The following is a 19,217-nucleotide window of genomic DNA, read 5'->3' as shown; positions in this document are numbered from 1 at the left end:
ACTACTCCCCTGTTACTTTTCTCGGAAAATAATGGATATCAATGATACAAAATTAAGCGTATGCAGTAATAATTGAATCTTTCAAATAGAACTCTAATAATACTATAATTTACGATATTAAATCGAATAATACTTTAGGAATTGTACGTGTTCTTATTCAAATCGATAAATTCGCAAAAATCTTGCAGCATGTGCCATCTTACGGCCACCTGTCGTACTCGCTAAATGTAACGGAACGGCAACCGAAATACAAACACAGATGATTTAATATAAACAATGTACTTCCATCATTATTTGCAAATTTTTTACAATATATGTGAAAAACGTTTATTTTTAATCATTCTCTCTTTACTTCTATAAATGAAATATATGATTGACGAACGTACAAATAAAAACGAGAGGAAATGGAAATGTTCTCACTTCCAAACCTAGCATATCGATAAATACTGTTGTTGATTATCTGCGGCGCGGTCTTTCTTTTTAATTCAATACAATGACAGGCTAAAAATAATATTTTCGGACCGTATTCATAGTTATTGTTCATAATACCTGTTTACATAACTAATATATTACATTGTTAAAAAGGAATATGGAAATTGCATAATCATTCAAAAAGGATAACTATGAATACGCCTTAAATGCAGTTAAATAAATGAATATTATTTCTTTTCCTTGCTTTCTCTTATAAAACAGCTCATTCATTAATTCAGGAATTGTTATTCATAACTTGGACTTTAGACTGATAAATTTGGAAATATAAATCTCATCTTCCTTTTAAATTTTTAGCACGTCGTTTAACAAGACTCAGGAACAGTTTGAAATGTGAAAATATGAAATCACGAATCATTTTTGTTAACACTTTATATAAAGGAGCAACCTACTCAATTTTATTTAGCCGATTATATTTGTCTCGGAAAGTTGCGCACATGAAGTATGTCCAGTTTGATTTGAATTTTCACTTCAGTTTAAACAGAAAACATTATCTTATGCACATTTTCAAATCAAGCATTGCTTCGTAATAACAGAATTTCATATTGAATTCGCTCTATCTGTGCTGGATTTCACAATGGACGTTACTTCATTTTAAATCTAGAACTCATTTTCAAATAATACGCACAAATCTGCTATAATCTGCATTTTTGTTTCGTCATTGATGTTGTGTTTTCCTTTTGTACTCACAGTCGCGTGATTAGTGTATTTAAAGAAACTTAAGAACATTTCGCTTTATAATTGTAATACTATTCATAATGCCTCCCAATTTGTACACGACAGTGGATTAAAAAAGAAACGTTACTACTTTGTCTTTGCTCAGCAGATATGGATATATAATATTCCCCGAAATAATAAATTTTTTACATTGTTAATATGAAACCGCATGTCAACCTAACGAAAACACATATTTTAGCATACAAGAAGCGATAAAAATCCTGGTATGATCGACGCAATAAAATGTAGTTCACCAATTCAATATTTCGTATCTATCGTTTTACCAATTAACTGCTAAAATGTGTCAGATACCAATCCGAATCGGCACTGGATGAGATTCCAAAATATAGAATAAATAAGGAGAGTAATCTCGTTACTCTATCATACTAAAAATAGTATTAAAGAGTCCAAGACAAATTAGTCTTAAACTTTGCTCGACTGGTTTGATTTACTGTAATGATTATAAAGCTAGATATAGATACAATATCTGATATACAAATGCATCAACCACTTTCTATCAGTTATGTTTCTTGTACACTGTGGTTACGTTCTCGTCATTTTTCTCTCTTTCTTTAAAAAAAAAGTAGTTAAACCTAACAATGTGCTAAATGCTATATTTACAAGATTAGAAGTTGACAGTTTCATTCTTTTTAATTATGTACAGATGTGTACTGGTTGGTTACAGTAGAGAGTAAATCAACAAATCTATTTATTAAAATATGTAAAACTATTTCAATAACGCGAATTGTATCGTTAAGGCAAATGTGATTAGATCTGTAATGAATCGATACTCAAGAATTAGTTTGTACTTTATCATTTATTTTACTATATTTTTACTTCCTATTTTAATATATCTTTGTTGATTTACTCTGTTCAACGTGTCTCTTTAAATTACATGTTTTCAATTTCTGTTTCCTTAAAAAAAATGTTTAAATATACATTAGTAATTTTTCAAATGTGGTTCATGCATCTGTAGTCAATTTAGTACAACATGAAAGCATGGATTTACAAATAATGGCGCGACGAAGAAAACAATTACCTTGAATGATAGATTAATTTCGCATATTTATAAGAAAAAATAAATGTAACGGGTGTACACAAAGTTTTCTTTACGCTTCTGCTAGTGATACATATAAATGTAAATATTACTTTTTCTTAGTGGATTGTTATTGTTACGCGTGTGATATTACAATTTAATTCGGATCAGTTCGTTCTGGAGTATATTCATTTATTTTATAAAATCAAAATTGACATATAAACTGAAATACACCGTATAAACTAAAATAACTATCTTATTACCTGTTAATGTTTACCGCGTACTCTACGATAATAAAATATGTTGTAATACTTTAGTAAAAGTAATACATTCGCTATTAATATTTCTATTATAGCAAGAATAATTGTTAAAACTAGACTTTTCCAGAGAATACTAGATTTAACATTTTTGTACAGCTGTATTAAAATAATGAACAGACTTTAAATCTTTCCCAAAACGAAGCAATCCTTTGACTCGAAATAAATGCTATTGTCTCCCGATGCACAATAGAGTAAGTTGTAACTTTTCGAATAGAGTAAGATCTCTCTCATTTTTTTTATTATATATGCGTGTATATATAGATGTATGTTCACATTAGCATGTTAATAAAGCATATAACAAAGAATGTAACCACGGTGAAGTATGAATTTTGAGTTATTTGCATCTACATGCCTTACCTGTAAATCCATGTTTATTTTTATGCAATGATGGAACTTATTCATGGTACTAACTATGTACTAGCTTTGTTATAATAACTTTTTCAATCCTAATTTCAACCTTTCCTGAGCTGGATTTACTTTGATTTTCAATTGCTGAATAAGATCGTATATTTTTAAAGAAGGCCCAACTTTAAAACCTGTCAAGTCTATTATTTGGTCCTTAGTGAGTGTCAACAAAGTTTTTCCATCTATTTTACGTTTACTAAAATTATCGCAATACGTTGCACAATCATTAACACGAAGAAATTGTGCAACATCAAACACATTCCATTCAGATGGCACTAAATCACCAGATTCAGAACTTTTCTGAACACCATCTGCTAGCCTTGGGATGTATTTATTAGAGACAGACATCACCTAAAGAATAAAAATTTTCCTTAAATATGTAACACTCGATTTTCATTGTATAATATTATGTTCTATCGTACAATTGAAAATTGCCACATAATAAAAGAGCATTAATTAACATCAGATAATTTTCTTAGCAAAATCTCATCAATCATTACTGCAAGAACTATTAAATTCAATTTTTCATAAATTTTTTTACACGACAATACGATTTAAAATCGATTTTTATATTAAATTATATAGCTCAAATTGAATTGTACTTAGCAGTTAGTTCTCAATGCTATGTCTAACATATTTGATTGATACATTCGATCTGGCACATAATTTAATGTCCTTTTTCAGACACAGTACTTGAATCTAATGAAAATAAGACACCTCAATACTGCTTTTATTAACAAATTTTAAACACTTAAAATAATGTAAAATTAAGAAATAACACTTACGTTAATGTATGATGTCGCAGTTCTTTCTTTTGGCGGCGGAGGGCTTGGCGTCTCACTTTGAGTATCATGCAATGCTTGACCTTGTCCAGTAGTGGGACTAGGTAATGTTTGATCAGGTCCGACTGGCTCTTCTGCTGGCTCTGGTTCCCTATTTCTTTGCTCTGGTAAACTTTCCACGTCATGTTCTCTCTCGATCTTTACTCCTTGAGCAGGCTCTAATTCTCGCTCACGTTCACGAGCCGTACTAATACGTTCACTGTGCCGAGGTAGAATATTTTTCGCGCACGATACTTTGCTGCTTTTTTTCAGTTTTCTCTTAGCTTTACGTTTAAGGCCTCTTGGTGATTTTACTGAGAAACGTAATGTGTGTATACACTTAGAAAAGGTATCCTGAATACTCTATTACATATTTAAATATATATATAGTATATTACAGCTAATTACAGTTACGAAGTATATTTACCAGTAGGACTAGTGTTTTTATTGAGTACACGGGGCCCTTCTAATTTATGATCAACCAGATCGCACCACCCAACTGGATATATGTCAGGGCTCTGACAATCCAGCCATTGATCATATTCATCTTCCCAGCCATCGAAATGTACTCTTAATAACCTTCCAATCACCCTAGTAATAGTAGCAACACAAACTAATCTAGGATCCATTAAATCAGCGGCTTCGAGTCTCATCCCCTCGATAAACCCATGTTGAGGTATTTCCTAGAATGTAATTGTTCAGTTAAAGTAACGAATAAAAGGAAAGATAACGAACACCAGTGACTAAAGTAAGATACAATAAGACTCGATCTTATTCTAGAGATTATTGAAGCTGTCTCTGTAATTACCCTATTAAATAATTGCAAAGAGGCAGGTATAGTATTCGTCTCTGATAAATATGCATCCCATGTAAATGTAGTAGGATCGAATCCCTTTGGTGGCGTGAGTGGTAGACCATGTTGGGAACAAAATCCGATTGGAAAAATACAAGGTGAGCATGAATTATAGCAAAACCAATCAGCACCACTCGTATCTTCGTCGTAACTATCTATGCGGATCATTATGTAATCCTCCTTCAAAACTTGCATAACTGTCGCTGCACATATGGCGGAAAGATTAAGCGGATCAATGGCCTCTATCTTCATTCCTTCTCGAAATGTATAATTAAGGTGCAAATGATGGTTCTTTGGCACATAAAAGAGATCTTCAGTCGCGTCGTCTTCGCATAATTTTGATTTCGTCACACGTTCCAAATATTCCGGATATGCGTCCAATGTCTGGCCTACCCTCTTGGCCCAGCCAACAGGGTGTATAAGGGGAGAATCTTCGTGGCACCAAAAACCATTGTCCTCCGGTGGTGAGTCATAGTATCTCACATGCAAACGTTTACCGACAATCTTCTGTATCGTTGCTACCTTCACCTGCGAGATTCTATTTTTATCTACTACCTCCAAATGAAGCCCACATCTGAAACGCGACTTCATACTATCATTAACTTTATTATAAAAATTAGTTGGCAGTGTCCTTGCACCCGTTAATCGTCTCATTAGAAAATCCTTCCAGTCTTTGTACTTGTTAGCAATTGCTGCAAAAAATTCATCATAATTAAGAGAGCGGTTCTTTAATCATTTATTTACGATGTTTACTTACTGTTAGGTGGAATGAGAGGTTTCCCAATGGTTGCACACCAGCCTACTGGGTGTATATCATTGGAGCACAAAGACACCCAGAAATCTTTATCAGCGTTGAGTCCAAAGCCTTCATACCTTAATAGCGCTCTATATCCAGATATACGTAACACAGTAGCAACCCAAAATGAATCTGGGAAAGCTTCGCATACTTCATCACAATCTGTATTCTCCACTTCGACTTTCATACCAACTGTTATATTATCCCATATCTCCGATATGGGTGCCTACGGGATGAAAATGAGATTAAAATTTCTACAAGAATACACGTATCACGGACAGTGATATAAGATATATTTGAAAACATAGCGCCTTTCCTATAATTGTATAGAAAACTAACGTGTTTAAAGCAAGATACTGGGGCAGCACAAAATCCAGGTTCAACTAGCTGCGGGGTCCAATCGTATGAACCTGCCATTTCAGCTGTTCTCTTTCTCCTTACAGGTAAATCCTCTGGCATCACTGGTTCAGATATAACTTTCTCTTTCTCTAATTCAACAGGTTCCCTTACATCCACTTCTTCCTTCACCGGGACCTAAAAAAACTCAGAGTATCACGTCGTTCTATTATGATATATTGCCGAATAACACTTACGTTTTTCGTTACTTTCGATTCATTCGGGGAAGCTGGATCTACAGAGGTAGGCGCCTCTACCGAGTGAGATGGACTGTACGTAGAATCTGCGGTAGGAGCTGTGTGCTCCGAGGATCGTGCGCACGCTCTACTGCAAAATCTGCGTTCTTTTGTGTAAAATGCGTGTTTTACACCAATAGCGCCACACTTTTCGCAAACAGCTACGAAAAATAAAAGCAGCTTACGAGCGTATAAAGATAATGCATAGAGGTGACTTGTAATTACGCATTTAGCTCATTTTCAATTCTATATCTTACCTATACCATCCTTACGAATAGGAATAAAATTTAAGTCTGTGTGCGGCTGGTACGCGATCGGTGTCTTTAACACAAGTCCAGGGTGCTTTATAGGCTTTATCTTCCTGTTACGATTGTCCTGAGTAGTTTGCGTCGCTGCATTGTTTACAACCTGCTCTCGCTCTTCGTCACCGATATAATCTTCTAATGTTAAGTATTCAGTCATTTCTTGCCTTTCAGACTGCGAATCATATTCCTGAAAAGGCAGGAAATATAATTCTTATACGATTCGTATAAAGCCGGTTAAAGAGTAACGTTAATTTTTAAGAATATTCAACTGACTTGTTGTAGCTCTTGGGCATCGACGGCTTCCATAGCTTCGTCGGGTTCCGAGCACTCGTTAGCAAACTGTGGCGGTAGATACCGTACCATAGTTGTAGGTGCGATTTGATGGTTCCTAATGTCTTCGTATGGATTCGAGCCATGAGAGAAAAATGGACTTTCGGCTTGACGAGGATCCAACATAAGTTCATGAGTGGGTTCTCCGTGCACCATCATATCTCCCATCCATACCATCCCTAGTTCCGGTAATCCAGGGATGGAAGCATACACTGAATTCATACAAATATCCATCCCTATAGTCACATAACGATCCAAGTATTACTTTTAGACAGATTAGGCGTAACGATAGTTTGTAGCTTCGGACAACGAAATGTTGCGATTCCTCGCCGCAAAACAGAATGCTTCTACAGAAATGATAGAACTTTGATAAGATTAAGACACTTGGTATTTAGAGAAGAGTATCCCTGGCTCGTGTAGGAAAACTTATTTCACTAAATCTACATAGCACGAGATATAGAGCACAGAAGATTTTCAAAGCGGACGCTACAATATTTAAATGCCAATTTGAATCGTACGAAATCTAAAAAAAACTCATTATGATTTATTTCTCAAAGCGACGCCGAAGCTTCCAAAATCAACATTTATTCAACCTTTTCCACTGGGAAACATTTTTCGAGAGAAGAAGTTTCTCTTTGAAGATACACCATATCCTGTGTAAGGTATTCAATTCCAGGATCATAAATTACGATGTAATTTAACGCGCGAAGATATCACATAGCGTAGGAAAACAAGTACGAACCATTAGAAGCTTGCATGTCCATGACAAAGCAGGACCTGGAAACTCTTGTATATTCAAGTGGTGTACAAATTGTTACGCCATCTGATTTGAACCATTATCGTTACACCGAGCCGGCGGTATATACAAAGTTTTATTTCCAATTCATTATTATTTCATAATGAAGAAACGAAGAGGAAATTTTTAGAAGCATCGTACCAGTATGCATTATGTTTTATTAAGTTCGCACTGTGGATTTTAAATCGTTTGCAATAAGAACGATTAGAACATTCTATACGATTCTATACAACGGTATATTTTACTAGACTTTTTTAGTTATCTGAAGGTTATTTAATGTACGGTGGGAATATCTTGAAATTTCTATATTCGTGTTCTCAAAATCAAAGACACTGTCTAGAATATTGAATTTTCGATCCTTTCACTCCAGAAAATTTGTATTTGCGAATTTGGGCATCATGCGAAATGGAGTAGCAAAATGGTGGACGCTTTGAAAGCTGCATTTCGTAATGAAAGGAATTTGAAAATATCCTTCCTTGCACGCATTTATAATATCGATTATCAGTTAACTTCAATGGAGATAAACTCAATATTCTTATTATTCCTAATTTATTTGAAACAATCGTTATAAATATAGTTTCTTTTTCGAGAAGGTGACGTTACCAGTAGATAAAATGCAAAGTAAAGAATCGATTTTCCGCAATGTGATCAAATGTTTATAGCACAAACTTAAAGATTAATATCATTCATCTTGCGTAACGCATCTCAAAATTAAGTCATTCATGCACTGTGTATGCAATATATACGATATATATGCAACATATTCCTTATATCCTTCCTAGAACCAAATAAAGTTGGTACACCCAGTTTTATGCCTAATGTAAATGTAAGATAACAATTAAATAATCACTTTATGACTTGACCCACGCAGGTAGTGATATTATTGTACTTAAGGACTTTGAATATTTGAATTCCTATTCCATTGTCGTCAACAAATTCTTATTTATCAATGGAATCATAATTTTTTACTATTCTCTTACGTATTTTCTTACTATGACATTTTCTTTATATGTACAGTGCATACCTAACAAATATAACAGAATTCAAAGTATATTTTAATCATGTTAATGATTGTCTTCATAATTGGTTAAAAGCGATGGTAATTCTTCCACCATTTAACTTTTAAATAAACAACGCAACAGTTTTTTCTAAACTGCTGCTATCATGCTTATTCGGTAATTGATATCTACGTGTCATAATTATCTAAATTGCATAATTTATATATATTTTTATCAGCAGGACTAATGACTGGCAAATTGATCATCGAACTTTGGACACTACTGCATTTACCGTCAAGTACAACAGTTGCTTTGTTCATGACAATTCTTTTTTGTAATTATGAAAGAAATAGACCTTAAATATTTTACCAATATTATTGTGCGCATAATTTATCGATTCTGTAATTTCTCATTTTGCAGGGAAAACAAGTTCGTGAAGTGACTTGGAAGTATTAGACGTGAACATTATGGTGGGAAAGATGGAAAGACAGGTGACAGAAATAAAGCTACCTATGCCATGGGGTCATATCGCAGGGAGAGTCTATGGGCCGGCGAAAGATTCAAAAATTCTGGTGGTACACGGTGTCCTAGACAATTCTGGATCGTTTCATCGATTAATAGAACTTCTTCCACAAAACTATCAGTATGTAAGCATAGACTTGCCAGGACATGGACTTTCATCGTCATTTCCTCCTGATGTACCGTTAGTCTTTTTTAATTATGTGTATGCAATATCATTAGTCTTGGATGCCTTAAACTGGAAAACTTGTATCTACTTAGGGCATAGTTTAGGTGGTCAGTTAGGACTACATTTTAGTATCTTATTTCCTGGAAGGCTGGATAAAGTCATAGCTATAGATGGGCTCATACCTGAAGCAATAAATGAGCTTCTTCCTTACATTCGGAACTTATATGATTTAAATTCTTATGCTAAAGTGCCAGCAAAGCTCTATACTAGAGACGAAATAATCTATGCGTTAAAATTCAAAAGAAAAGAAGCGTTGACAACAGACGCTGCGGAAGCTATATTCGAACGTGCAGTTGCGAAAGTTGATAATTTATATAAGTACAATCGTGACCCTAAGTTAAGATATCTTATGTGCCCAATTTTTAATGCACAGCAACAGCAGGAGTTTTTTAAGAAGTTGCCATCTCCAGTTTTTGCAATTGCTGCCACTAATTCTGGTAGAGTAAAAACAATGGCTCGATCGAAGCACATAATACAAACGTATTGTGATACCAAAGAAAAATTCACTATGATTTATGTAAAAGGAAATCATGATGTACATAATAACTACCCTGAGAGGGTAGCTCCGCACATAGTTAAAATTTTAAATAATAACTTACCGAGTAAATTATAAAACTTTATTTCAGGGAAGATATAACTTCTCAGAATACACTGTTATTCGTTTAATATTAAATTTACCTTCGTTAATGGTGAAAGTTATTGTTTATATCTATTTTTGTACGTATGCGTATAAAAGGGAATTAAAATATAGAGGAAAAATGTACACATTTCGAATGGACTATAATTATACGAAGCACGATATATCGTTAACATCATTTAACTTTTATTCGTACTACACCTTCGGCTTGCTGAACTTTTATACACACTTCGTTACCTTGTAGAATAGTATTTTTTAACTCGTCTTCCAACAGTATTGCCGTATGATTCATGAACGATCCATTTCTTTTTGTGTCATAACTATGGTTTAACGTTAATCTGATTTTGTACCAGCAAATCAATGCGTTTGGTAATGGTTTCTCGTTAGTTGCATTTATCTTTCCAAAGTTCACTACACGTTCAGCAATTTCGCTTTCTTTCATTTCTATTATTAAATGTACGTCGGATAAACGTTCACATAGGTACAAACTTGAATTTAAATCAAATACTTGATTTATCTGTAACGTAATAAATGACATCGCAGAAATTTGTGAAATACTATTGAAGCCTATAGCGTATTTAAAATTTTACCTTAAATTGGTTAATATGCTGTGCAATCCCGTAGGAATTTGTATTACAAAAAGTATTTTCTTCGTTTGGGTATTCATCGAATTTCTGCAAGAAAAATATTGTAAAATACCTGTGCTCATTTTCCATTCTACTTTCAATTTTATAGTTAATGCGCATTCTTATAAACATACTTTTTCCGAACTTGACGCATTAAATACATGTGGTGAGATTCCTTGTAAATTCTCGTCTTTAACATAAACCATATTTGGCAAATCTTCTGAAAATACCAGTTGACCTATAAGGAATATTTGTTCGGGTAATAACATGCCATTTGGTTTAAGTAAACACCTGCGAAATGAATGGTACAATTCTTGTAATTTCGTCAACGAACCGCAACTTTACGCTAACAGTATTTTTTCAGTATCTTTACCTAAAGAATTCATAATTGTGGTCTTGACCGTAATCTTTCAACTCCCCTTTAATATCAAAATCGTGTACAAATATAGTATCTAAAGAAATTTTAATGTGGCTGTACTTTGATACAATATGCAATTTGTCTTTAAAACCATTTTGCTCCGCGATCTGTTCAATGAAAAGTCGAAGCGTGGAGTTCTCAGTTTTATAATACAACGTTTTGCTGTGTTTATTCTCTTTCAGTAACATTAGTCCGTAAATTGGAAAAGGAGAAGTGTCCAAAATGCTATTTATTTCCTTGTTGGTTAACGATTTGCTAACTTCCGTAAGTAACTTAACATATTCAAAGTCGTTTAAAAATGTTATCACTTCTTTTGGCAAACGGTATAAAATTTTTTCCTCATAGTCGTTAAATTCAGCCTTGTCTGATGTATAAGAGCATTTCAGTTTTCCTTTCAACATTTCCCCCTTAACAGCTAAGGTACTCCCTTCCTTGAATAATCTTGGTATCGCTGAGAAAATAACAGTTTGCCAACAGGACTTTCTCTCCGACGTGTCTATTACTATTTCTTCGTCAAGGTGCAACTTAAACCAAGTCACTAAACCATCTATGATACCACCGCGTATACATTTTACATTTATTGTACTCTTTATTCCATCTGTATTAAACTTTTGTAAGTCTGGCAAGTCATTAAAATTGACGGTAAAAAGAACTTTGGGTTCCGTGATATAAGTAACATTCGCGTCTTTTAAATTGTCCGTGTCATAGTATTCCTCGTCCAGCAACACGGACATATTATGAAAATGTAGAGGGCAAGATTCTTTAACTTTATCAAACACTACTGACGATCTATGCCTTATGTATTCGCATTCGACGGCAGCTACGTAAACCGTGGCACTCATAGGTATCACTAAACTATTCCTATCCAAGATATTCTTATGAGCATTTATTAAGGAAGCTATTACGTGTTCTCCGAAAAGACCAGCGTCAAATGTTTCTGTCGTTATTAACTTCACTCTGCAAGAAACGTGTCTTTAATAGAAATGAAATTTTTAAAATACTCAAAGTGAAACTCGCTATTAGCACCTCTAACGAAATAGGTAAAAGATAATAAGTAAAAGACGGACCTTTCTGAAATATCAGTAGGTATCGTAAGATCCGTTGATAATTTAGGTAATAGCACTACATTTTTAGCATCATTCGTTTCAAATACTTTCTCCGCAATTTTTATCATCGCTGGCGAACATTCGCATGCATAGATTTTCCTTGCGCCTGCATTTTGCGCGTATAAACTTAACAAGCCCGTACCAGTTCCTATGTCTAGTACAGTATCGTATCCTTGAGAAACTCTCTTTCTTATCGCATTCTCGAACGCATTGTTGCGCTGTTTGTCATTTAGCATTGGGAAATGCCACCTATCTACGGCCATGCTTAGCGCGTTTTGCATGTTTCTTTCTGCTGGCAGAAAATTAGGATTGGCCTGCAGCGCTCTCTTTAAATACTTCATTGCCTTTATCGGATCATTATTCCTTTAACAACATATTTTTTATCCTCATTACATGGAATTTTAGCGGTCATGATATCTGTCATATTAAAAAGTTGATTTTAAATTAACTAATTGCGAATTTGTCTAAGTAGCGAGTTCGAATTACCTCAGAAGGTGAGCTGCGAAATTATTTAACATACGGGGATTGTTCGGATACATGTGCAAAGAGCGTATATAACATAAAACAACATCTGCGAATCTGTTATCGCATGCGAGTTGCATTCCCCATTGACCTGAGAAACAGATACATATAAATCTTTGCGCATTAAGGAATGTCTAGCACGTAAAAAAGGAATAAACATACAAAGGACATCAACAAAAGCTTCTTCGATGTCTGCTCGCTTCGCTGGACATAATTCAGCTACGACTGTATAGTACGCGTATGCTTTTCCTACATTTCCAGTTCTGTCATGATCATAAGCCTTTTGCAACGACTTTGCAACAATCTCGTTTACTTCCTTTTGCATTTTTAACAATACACGAGATATCTGTTGATTTGCGTTCACCATGAAAATGCATACCCCCTTTCAGTTATGTGCAATTAAATGTCCTGAATTTCAATTGTTTATTTCGTTAAGTGAAAGTACGATTCGCCGCACATTAGCTGAATAAACAGAGGTAACTTTAAAAATACATCAGGAATTTATGAATGTTTATAAAGCAATCATTTCGACGCAGACGAGGTATAGGATAGGCCTAATGTATAATACAATTTTTATTCCACGATTCAGGAGCACGCGACCCCCCTCGCTATTTTCCTGCAACATCCTACATTATCGATTCAAAATGGAATGGTATTGCAATGCTGTTAGCGATAAGGATTGAAACTAAATATTGCGCTCGGTAATAAAGGTGCATCTCTATCGATTGACACAAAGTTTCGTAAAACCAGGGGCAGTAGCCGTGATGGAGACACCGGTTCTCGTTAGATCACCGAAATTAAGCTTAACGGGCTGGGGTACTGGGGAGGGAAAGAGAAATGGGTGACACACCTTTCTGCCGGTGCAGCCACTGCTGCTGGAACTCGAAGAAGAGAGAGAGAAGAGGAAAAAAGATAAAAGGACTATAGTTCGTTGGGCAATATAAAGCGATAGGCTTTGAAACGCCATACTGTTTAACAGGAAAACAAAAATACAAATACATGCAAGTTCCGTAAAATCACAGGAGATATATAGATCCACAGACCTCGCCTGTGATAATACTCGTACCCTGGGGTAAGAATAATCGAGCAACACTTAATAAATTTCATCTAAGGCTCTACAAGCCCGGGACAGAAAAATGCATTAGATGTTCGGTCTATTCTGTACTTCGCTTATGGTACTGCCACCTACATATGGTTGATAGTCGTACGAGGTTGTTGAAGATCAACCATAATTAAAAATAGTTCATTTCAACGAATAGAACACTTTCGTGTCTTCCCTAAGTCGTTATCACAGCTTGTCTGTAATTCAAATTAATCTACCAGTACTTGATACCATTGCTTTTTATAACCTGAAAGTGGTGAATCCTTAGTTTCACAGATGGCACTACATTAGTCTGAAGTCAAGTAGATTCAAATGAGCTTGTGATATTTACTAAGTAGTAAATTACATATTGGTATACAAATGTTATTAGTGTAATAGTCTTAAGCGAAAATATTTTATTGTTAAAACCAAGATCTGACATTTTTACAAGCTTTCATTTAGCTCCACTTATGAGTTCGTTAGTTCGTTTGTTGGGGTGAAATCTTGTAAGCCAATTTTGACTCATTGTCACTTATCTGATCGACTTGAAACTTTGCACACATACGTAGTTCCGATGACAATACAATATTTTCAGTAAATAACAAGACAATTTATAGTAATTTTTTTTAAAAACAAGCTTTTATTAAAATGTACTAAAAAGGAACAAAATAATTTTATGTATATGGAGAGAAGTATAAAATATATGTATACATATTTTGCGGCAGTATGGTCGTATTGACGCGACTGCAAAATGACGCATGCCGCTCGTGTGCACCGGGCTTTAGAAGAATTCCCGTGGGAAGCGTGGGGCGTAAGTATTGAATATTAAAAGTTATCGTATATTTACCCATTTATTTTTAGTCATATAAGGGAATTCTTCTAAGGCAGTCATTTAGACCGGTATTAAAATTATTTTTTTCCTTTTTAGTACAGTTAAAAAAAAACTTGTTTTTAAACAAATTTTTTTACTATAAATGTACTTTTATACTTGTTAAAGCATTGTAAATAAGCTAGTTTATAATTACCATTATATTATCTCTGTATGTTAACTTTGGAAAGTTTGCTTTTCGACCTGTCTAGGTTCAAAGTATTTAATAAAAAAAAGTATACCTACAATCTTAGTTTACCATTTTTAATTGCACTTTGATAGTTTCACAAGTCAGTAATAAATCATAATATTATTATGTTGCAGTGTCCAGCGGTGTTACCTGCCTTTTTTAGACTTAAGGTACGTTAAAGCAATAAAGTTAAGGGATTGGGAAACTCTTATTACATTTCAATCGTTGTTACATTGAATACGCCTGGTTTAGAGAATTTATCGAGCAAGATCCTTTTTGTCAAGAAAGATAAACCTGATTGCTCTTCATTGCAATGTCACAGTAGTAGGGTGCATGCACCATTTGTGGCCACTTTAAGATATTGTACCAGTTTTGGCCACCTCTTAAAAATATAATGTCTAACATAATTTAAATAAGCACTATCTACAGTGATTCTCTAAATCAGTGTTTCCTAACTTGTTTTGAGTAACGATCCCCTTTCATAATACTCAAATAACCCGCGACCTCCCTCCTCCGTGTAAGCTAAGGTAAATTTAACAAGATAAAGAAAACACATTAAAAATGTGTATTTCAGAATGTAATTCTACCTTAATAATTAAAATAGACGAGTGCTAAATATCGCCAACTAAAAATAACTGTAGCAACCCCCTAGAAAACACTTTGCACTCCATAGTTTGCGGATCATTGCTCTAAGTCACTTCGCCCTGCTCATTACAACGACAAAAATCATTCTCATTCCATACTCGACACGAAACACATATAGAGCAAAACTATTTTGGTATCCATTTCGCCCACATGTAGCAGGTACTTAAACACAAATTTTATAAAATTTACAAAACGACATTCAGTCATCCGTGTAGCAGAAAAATGTAGAAAATTACGTATATAGCTGTTGAAGATCTGGCTACCATCTTTGAATTCGTCTCTTTTGATCTCCCTCCGTGTTCGTGAGCTCGGGGTTCCAAAGGCGAGCCTGGGTTTCGTGTCGGAGTGGCCGAACCGGTTGCTCCGGGGTATGCTTTCAGCTTAGGCCTGCCCATTATGGAAATTCCTGCACTGTCGCCTTCGTATACGCGCATAAAAAGGATCAAAGGATGTTCTAACGCCTGTGTGCTCATAGGCGGGGCGAAATGGCTGAACCTCCAATGACTGGCTCCTCTCGCGTTCAGAAACGGTCCAGCGACGTCGTGGCTGCTTCCCTACATTTATAATCAAAATTCGAGGCACAAAACGCCTATATAAATCAAAGGGGGACAGTCTTATTACGATCTACAGATGAAACCCAGCTAGGGGGACGTTGCACCGGGGCAACACGAGTTCTTGCGGCTCTAATGGCGGAGGGTAGTAATTCTTCAGCCCACGTGGGATAGTATTATACCTTTATCCGAGTTGCCTACTTAATCTAATATTCAAACCGGTGCAAACGGGTTTCGACATTGTTACGCGCTTTGTACCATTCATTTCTGATATATCGCGTATGCCGGTGGAAATGGGGATTACCTACCCTCGTGTCTGTAGGTGGATTGCTCGCGACAAATGGGTGTCTTCAATTGAAGTGCTTGGATTCTGGATCCTTCGGTGAGATGAAACGCGTAGAATTTGTTTTTTTTTTCAGTATAGATCAGTATTCCGACATTTCACTTCTGGATGAGTTTTGGGACCACCTGAGGCTTCTTTTGAATGTAAAGAGTGACCCAAGAAATCGCCTCTTTTTGGTCCCACGATATTGGAACTGAATTTTATGCTGAACGATACCTTACGACGAGGCATCAATCACACGAAATTTTCAAGTTGAGGTGACAATTAGTTTCTGAGATAGGGGAGGTTAAAGAAGTGAAAATTCGTTAATGCGTCAGCCTATAGGTACGCTTCCCAAACGGTGTCCTTGATAACATTTACACTCCTATAACTGATAAATAATTAAACACGCTCAAATAAATTAGAAGTTATCTATACAACGCATATCTAGAAGTTGGAATAAAGTTGGATCACAATACCACTAAATTATTATAAATTACAAATTAAATTAACTTAAGAACTTCCCAGTCAAATCATTTCGAAATACATATCATGCTCGCAGAAAACTGCAATCATCTTTCGAAGAACCCCCTTGACCAACCCCTTATAAGTACTCCCTAAAACAAGTTCCTAATCTTCCGTGTAAAACGGATTATCCCCCGATAATTGTAACGTCGCCCCAAGTGTTTGCCCATCCGTTATTCGTCCAAAAAACCGTATCCCTTCGCTCGAGAAATTACACCGTTTGCATATGGGTCGCAGTCAGCTTGGGCGTAATGAAGGGTGCGCACAATGCACCCACGCAAAGGATTATCGGTGAGTCGTTCGGCGCTTTGTCCGGGGAATAAAGTGTCTTTAGCTGCTTCGTTTTCAGCTTAATACCTTTAACAGAGTATAGTAAAACGGTCGAGTGACGTCCGCCCGAATGACGAGGAAGGAAGGTACGGAGCGGTCTTTTTCCCTCCATTTTTTTTTTTCCTTTCCTTCGCCGGTCAAAGTCCAGGCAACATCGGTCGTAAAATTTTCGTGCCTTACCTGCGCGCCGCGAGGGAGCACGGGAGGCTAAGGTACGTCGGGGCTCGGACGGTTGCGAATTACCATGCAATAAAATTAATATTGTTTAAATGCGGTTTGAAAGCGTCCCCGCGCACAACCGGCACTCCCCGTAAATGCACGAAACGTGGCGAGCTAAGCTAACCCGGCATAAGCGGGCTTAATCTTTTACCCTAGCCACGTAGCTTTCACAAATTTCTTTCGACCATTCCGCCATGCTTTTTTCCACCCTCTTGCACCTTGCTGTGTCTCTCCCCCTTGGCGAGAAAAAAACCGTGTGGGTGTTATCACGATTTCAGAAATTCCAGTGGCCACTTTCAGATGTTTCTTTGCAATGGTGGTTTAGGATATTTTTTTATAGGTATTGCTGTTTTTATTTGTTTAATATTTAGTTTACCTGACGACGTTCATTTCGATTGATTATTATTATTATTTGTTGTTCGCTGTGGCGGGTGAACCACGTGAGTCGATCGTATTGATTAGTTTTGGAGTTGGTGGACTGGTATAATTCATTCCGATAGATAATCCCTTAATTATTTATCTCCTAATTATATGAAATTTTTTTAAAGCAATTACATCTCGTTTTCGTATCACTGAAACCAGTATTTTTTAAAGATAGCTTCGGTTTACTAACGGTAGCGATTTTAAATCATTTTTGTTTCACCTTTTCATAAATAATCTAAAGCTCAATCACACCTAGGTCAGACTTACTATTAATTACCTTTGGTTAGGCGTCCGAGACGTTGTCAGTCATAGTACTAACCAGGGCACAGTTATTTCATGGGCTCCATGAAGACGAAGGGCTTTTAGGTACTAATTTTATGTAAAGTTACGAGACGTTGCAGCACCCTGATGTGCCATCATGCTTCCCGCAGGTGCCATAATCAAGAGGTTGCGATTCAGAGCCGCCGAGCTGCAGTATAACTAAATGTTCTACTAGGAATTCCGACTAGCCAACTCGTTCCGACGTACCAACGCGTTTTCTGGTACGAAAGAGTAAAGAAGTACCTGTCGATTTCGATGCAACTCTTAAATTGAATCGAGTGTCTCTGTTATACGAGATCGAGTAGAATTAAGGGTACCCTCTAAACAAATCACTTCCAAAAATAGGTCATTTTTAGAATTTTATTTAAAAAAAAGTAAACGCTATAGGGACATTCTATTTATTTATCACTCCCAACTCCTCGATACAGGAAACATGGTGTTCAATAGAGGCACTTACCTCACATGAATTCTTCAAATTTCATAAAAAAAAAATAAAAATAACGTCACAATTTAATTACCCTTAATTTGAGAGTCGTCGCGATCAAATCGGACAACTCTAACGCGGGATATGGCCAAAAACGTCGAGTCGTCTTCTTAAAAAATTACCAAAATATTCATCGGGCGATATCTCAAAAAACGTATCCTTAGGATTTCGTCTCGTGTCGATTCTTGAGTTTAGGGGACCGCCTTACATAAGAATTTCTTAGCAGAGTCTCCATCACCAAATGTTCGTAAACTAGTGTAATCAAGCAAAAAATTCATACCTACATCCGTATCTTCATGGATATCATAACTATTATATTCCCCAACACCCCGTCTTACGTCATCCCCCATTCCAAATTGGATTCACCCTAAAATCGATAACAATATGACAGAAACTGATATTTCCATAAACAGTACATAAAACACTTCGCCCATAATCAAGTCCCTGCAATTGCATTGTGAAAAACTTTCCTCTTTACGCCCCAAGGCGTGATTACACCCTCAAAACAGAAACAATAAAATTCATAACCAATAGGGCCCCCAATCCTGGGCTCCTATATCTTCGCAAACAGATTTACTGTTAAACGGTATATAAAGCATTTTACAATTTCATTCGACTTGGGAAACTGTATCGGGGGATCGAGTCCGAAGCCTGTCCAAATAAAGTGCACCGCGCGCGCGCGCAAGCCTTCATCGGCGACGTG

General features: G+C 35.9%; 3 protein-coding genes across 8 annotated transcripts; 1 reads left to right on the top strand and 2 right to left on the bottom strand.

The window, feature by feature from the left end:
* Positions 1–263: 263 nt before the first annotated feature.
* Positions 264–7,589, bottom strand: LOC143366583 (polycomb protein Sfmbt). 4 transcript variants are annotated; one of them, XM_076807710.1, is made up of 10 exons: positions 7,447–7,589; positions 6,648–6,916; positions 6,327–6,561; positions 6,031–6,230; positions 5,777–5,971; positions 5,399–5,663; positions 4,597–5,333; positions 4,216–4,471; positions 3,753–4,102; positions 264–3,318 (listed from the first exon to the last, which is right to left on the bottom strand). In XM_076807710.1, exons 1-10 carry the CDS (start codon positions 7,466–7,468, stop codon positions 2,989–2,991), a joined length of 2,859 nt encoding a protein of 952 aa, XP_076663825.1. In that variant the 5' UTR covers positions 7,469–7,589; the 3' UTR covers positions 264–2,988. The 4 variants fall into 4 exon arrangements, with proteins under 4 accessions (XP_076663825.1, XP_076663828.1, XP_076663824.1 ...); XM_076807713.1 differs by having other exon boundaries at positions 6,648–6,940; positions 7,447–7,486; XM_076807709.1 differs by lacking the exon at positions 7,447–7,589 and adding an exon at positions 7,298–7,440 and having other exon boundaries at positions 6,648–6,940.
* A 991-nt stretch (positions 7,590–8,580) lies between these two features.
* Positions 8,581–10,061, top strand: LOC143366596 (serine hydrolase-like protein). Of its 2 annotated transcripts, XM_076807738.1 has the most exons (3): positions 8,581–8,599; positions 8,740–8,832; positions 8,919–10,061. In XM_076807738.1, exon 3 carries the CDS (start codon positions 8,966–8,968, stop codon positions 9,857–9,859), a length of 894 nt encoding a protein of 297 aa, XP_076663853.1. In that variant the 5' UTR covers positions 8,581–8,599; positions 8,740–8,832; positions 8,919–8,965; the 3' UTR covers positions 9,860–10,061. The 2 variants fall into 2 exon arrangements, with proteins under 2 accessions (XP_076663853.1, XP_076663852.1); XM_076807737.1 differs by lacking the exon at positions 8,581–8,599 and having other exon boundaries at positions 8,687–8,832.
* LOC143366587 (protein arginine N-methyltransferase 9) lies at positions 9,850–13,258 on the bottom strand. Of its 2 annotated transcripts, none has more exons than XM_076807721.1 (7): positions 12,718–13,258; positions 12,520–12,646; positions 11,995–12,396; positions 10,883–11,884; positions 10,644–10,800; positions 10,474–10,557; positions 9,850–10,400 (listed from the first exon to the last, which is right to left on the bottom strand). In XM_076807721.1, exons 1-7 carry the CDS (start codon positions 12,920–12,922, stop codon positions 10,059–10,061), a joined length of 2,319 nt encoding a protein of 772 aa, XP_076663836.1. In that variant the 5' UTR covers positions 12,923–13,258; the 3' UTR covers positions 9,850–10,058. The 2 variants fall into 2 exon arrangements, with proteins under 2 accessions (XP_076663836.1, XP_076663837.1); XM_076807722.1 differs by having other exon boundaries at positions 11,995–12,450; positions 12,718–12,731.
* Positions 13,259–19,217: the final 5,959 nt, after the last annotated feature.

The sequence above is a fragment of the Andrena cerasifolii genome, chromosome 3 (assembly GCF_050908995.1).
Source record: "Andrena cerasifolii isolate SP2316 chromosome 3, iyAndCera1_principal, whole genome shotgun sequence".
Taxonomy (NCBI): domain Eukaryota; kingdom Metazoa; phylum Arthropoda; class Insecta; order Hymenoptera; family Andrenidae; genus Andrena; species Andrena cerasifolii.
This window is presented reverse-complemented; position numbering and strand designations above follow the sequence as displayed.

Coding starts and splice junctions, on each gene's coding strand:
- LOC143366587 (XM_076807721.1), bottom strand. CDS start 12,922: ATGGTGAACGCAAATCAACAGATATCTCGTGTATTGTTAAAAATGCAA. Junction 11,885..11,994: donor CCTACTGATATTTCAGAAAG/GTCCGTCTTTTA, acceptor CGTTTCTTGCAG/AGTGAAGTTAATAACGACAG. Junction 10,558..10,643: donor ATGCGTCAAGTTCGGAAAAA/GTATGTTTATAA, acceptor TTTTTCTTGCAG/AAATTCGATGAATACCCAAA.
- LOC143366583 (XM_076807713.1), bottom strand. CDS start 7,468: ATGGACATGCAAGCTTCTAATG. Junction 4,472..4,596: donor CTTTGCAATTATTTAATAGG/GTAATTACAGAG, acceptor ATTACATTCTAG/GAAATACCTCAACATGGGTT. Junction 3,319..3,752: donor CTGCGACATCATACATTAAC/GTAAGTGTTATT, acceptor TTTATTCTTTAG/GTGATGTCTGTCTCTAATAA.
- LOC143366596 (XM_076807738.1), top strand. CDS start 8,966: ATGGTGGGAAAGATGGAAAGACAGGTGACAGAAATAAAGCTACCTATG.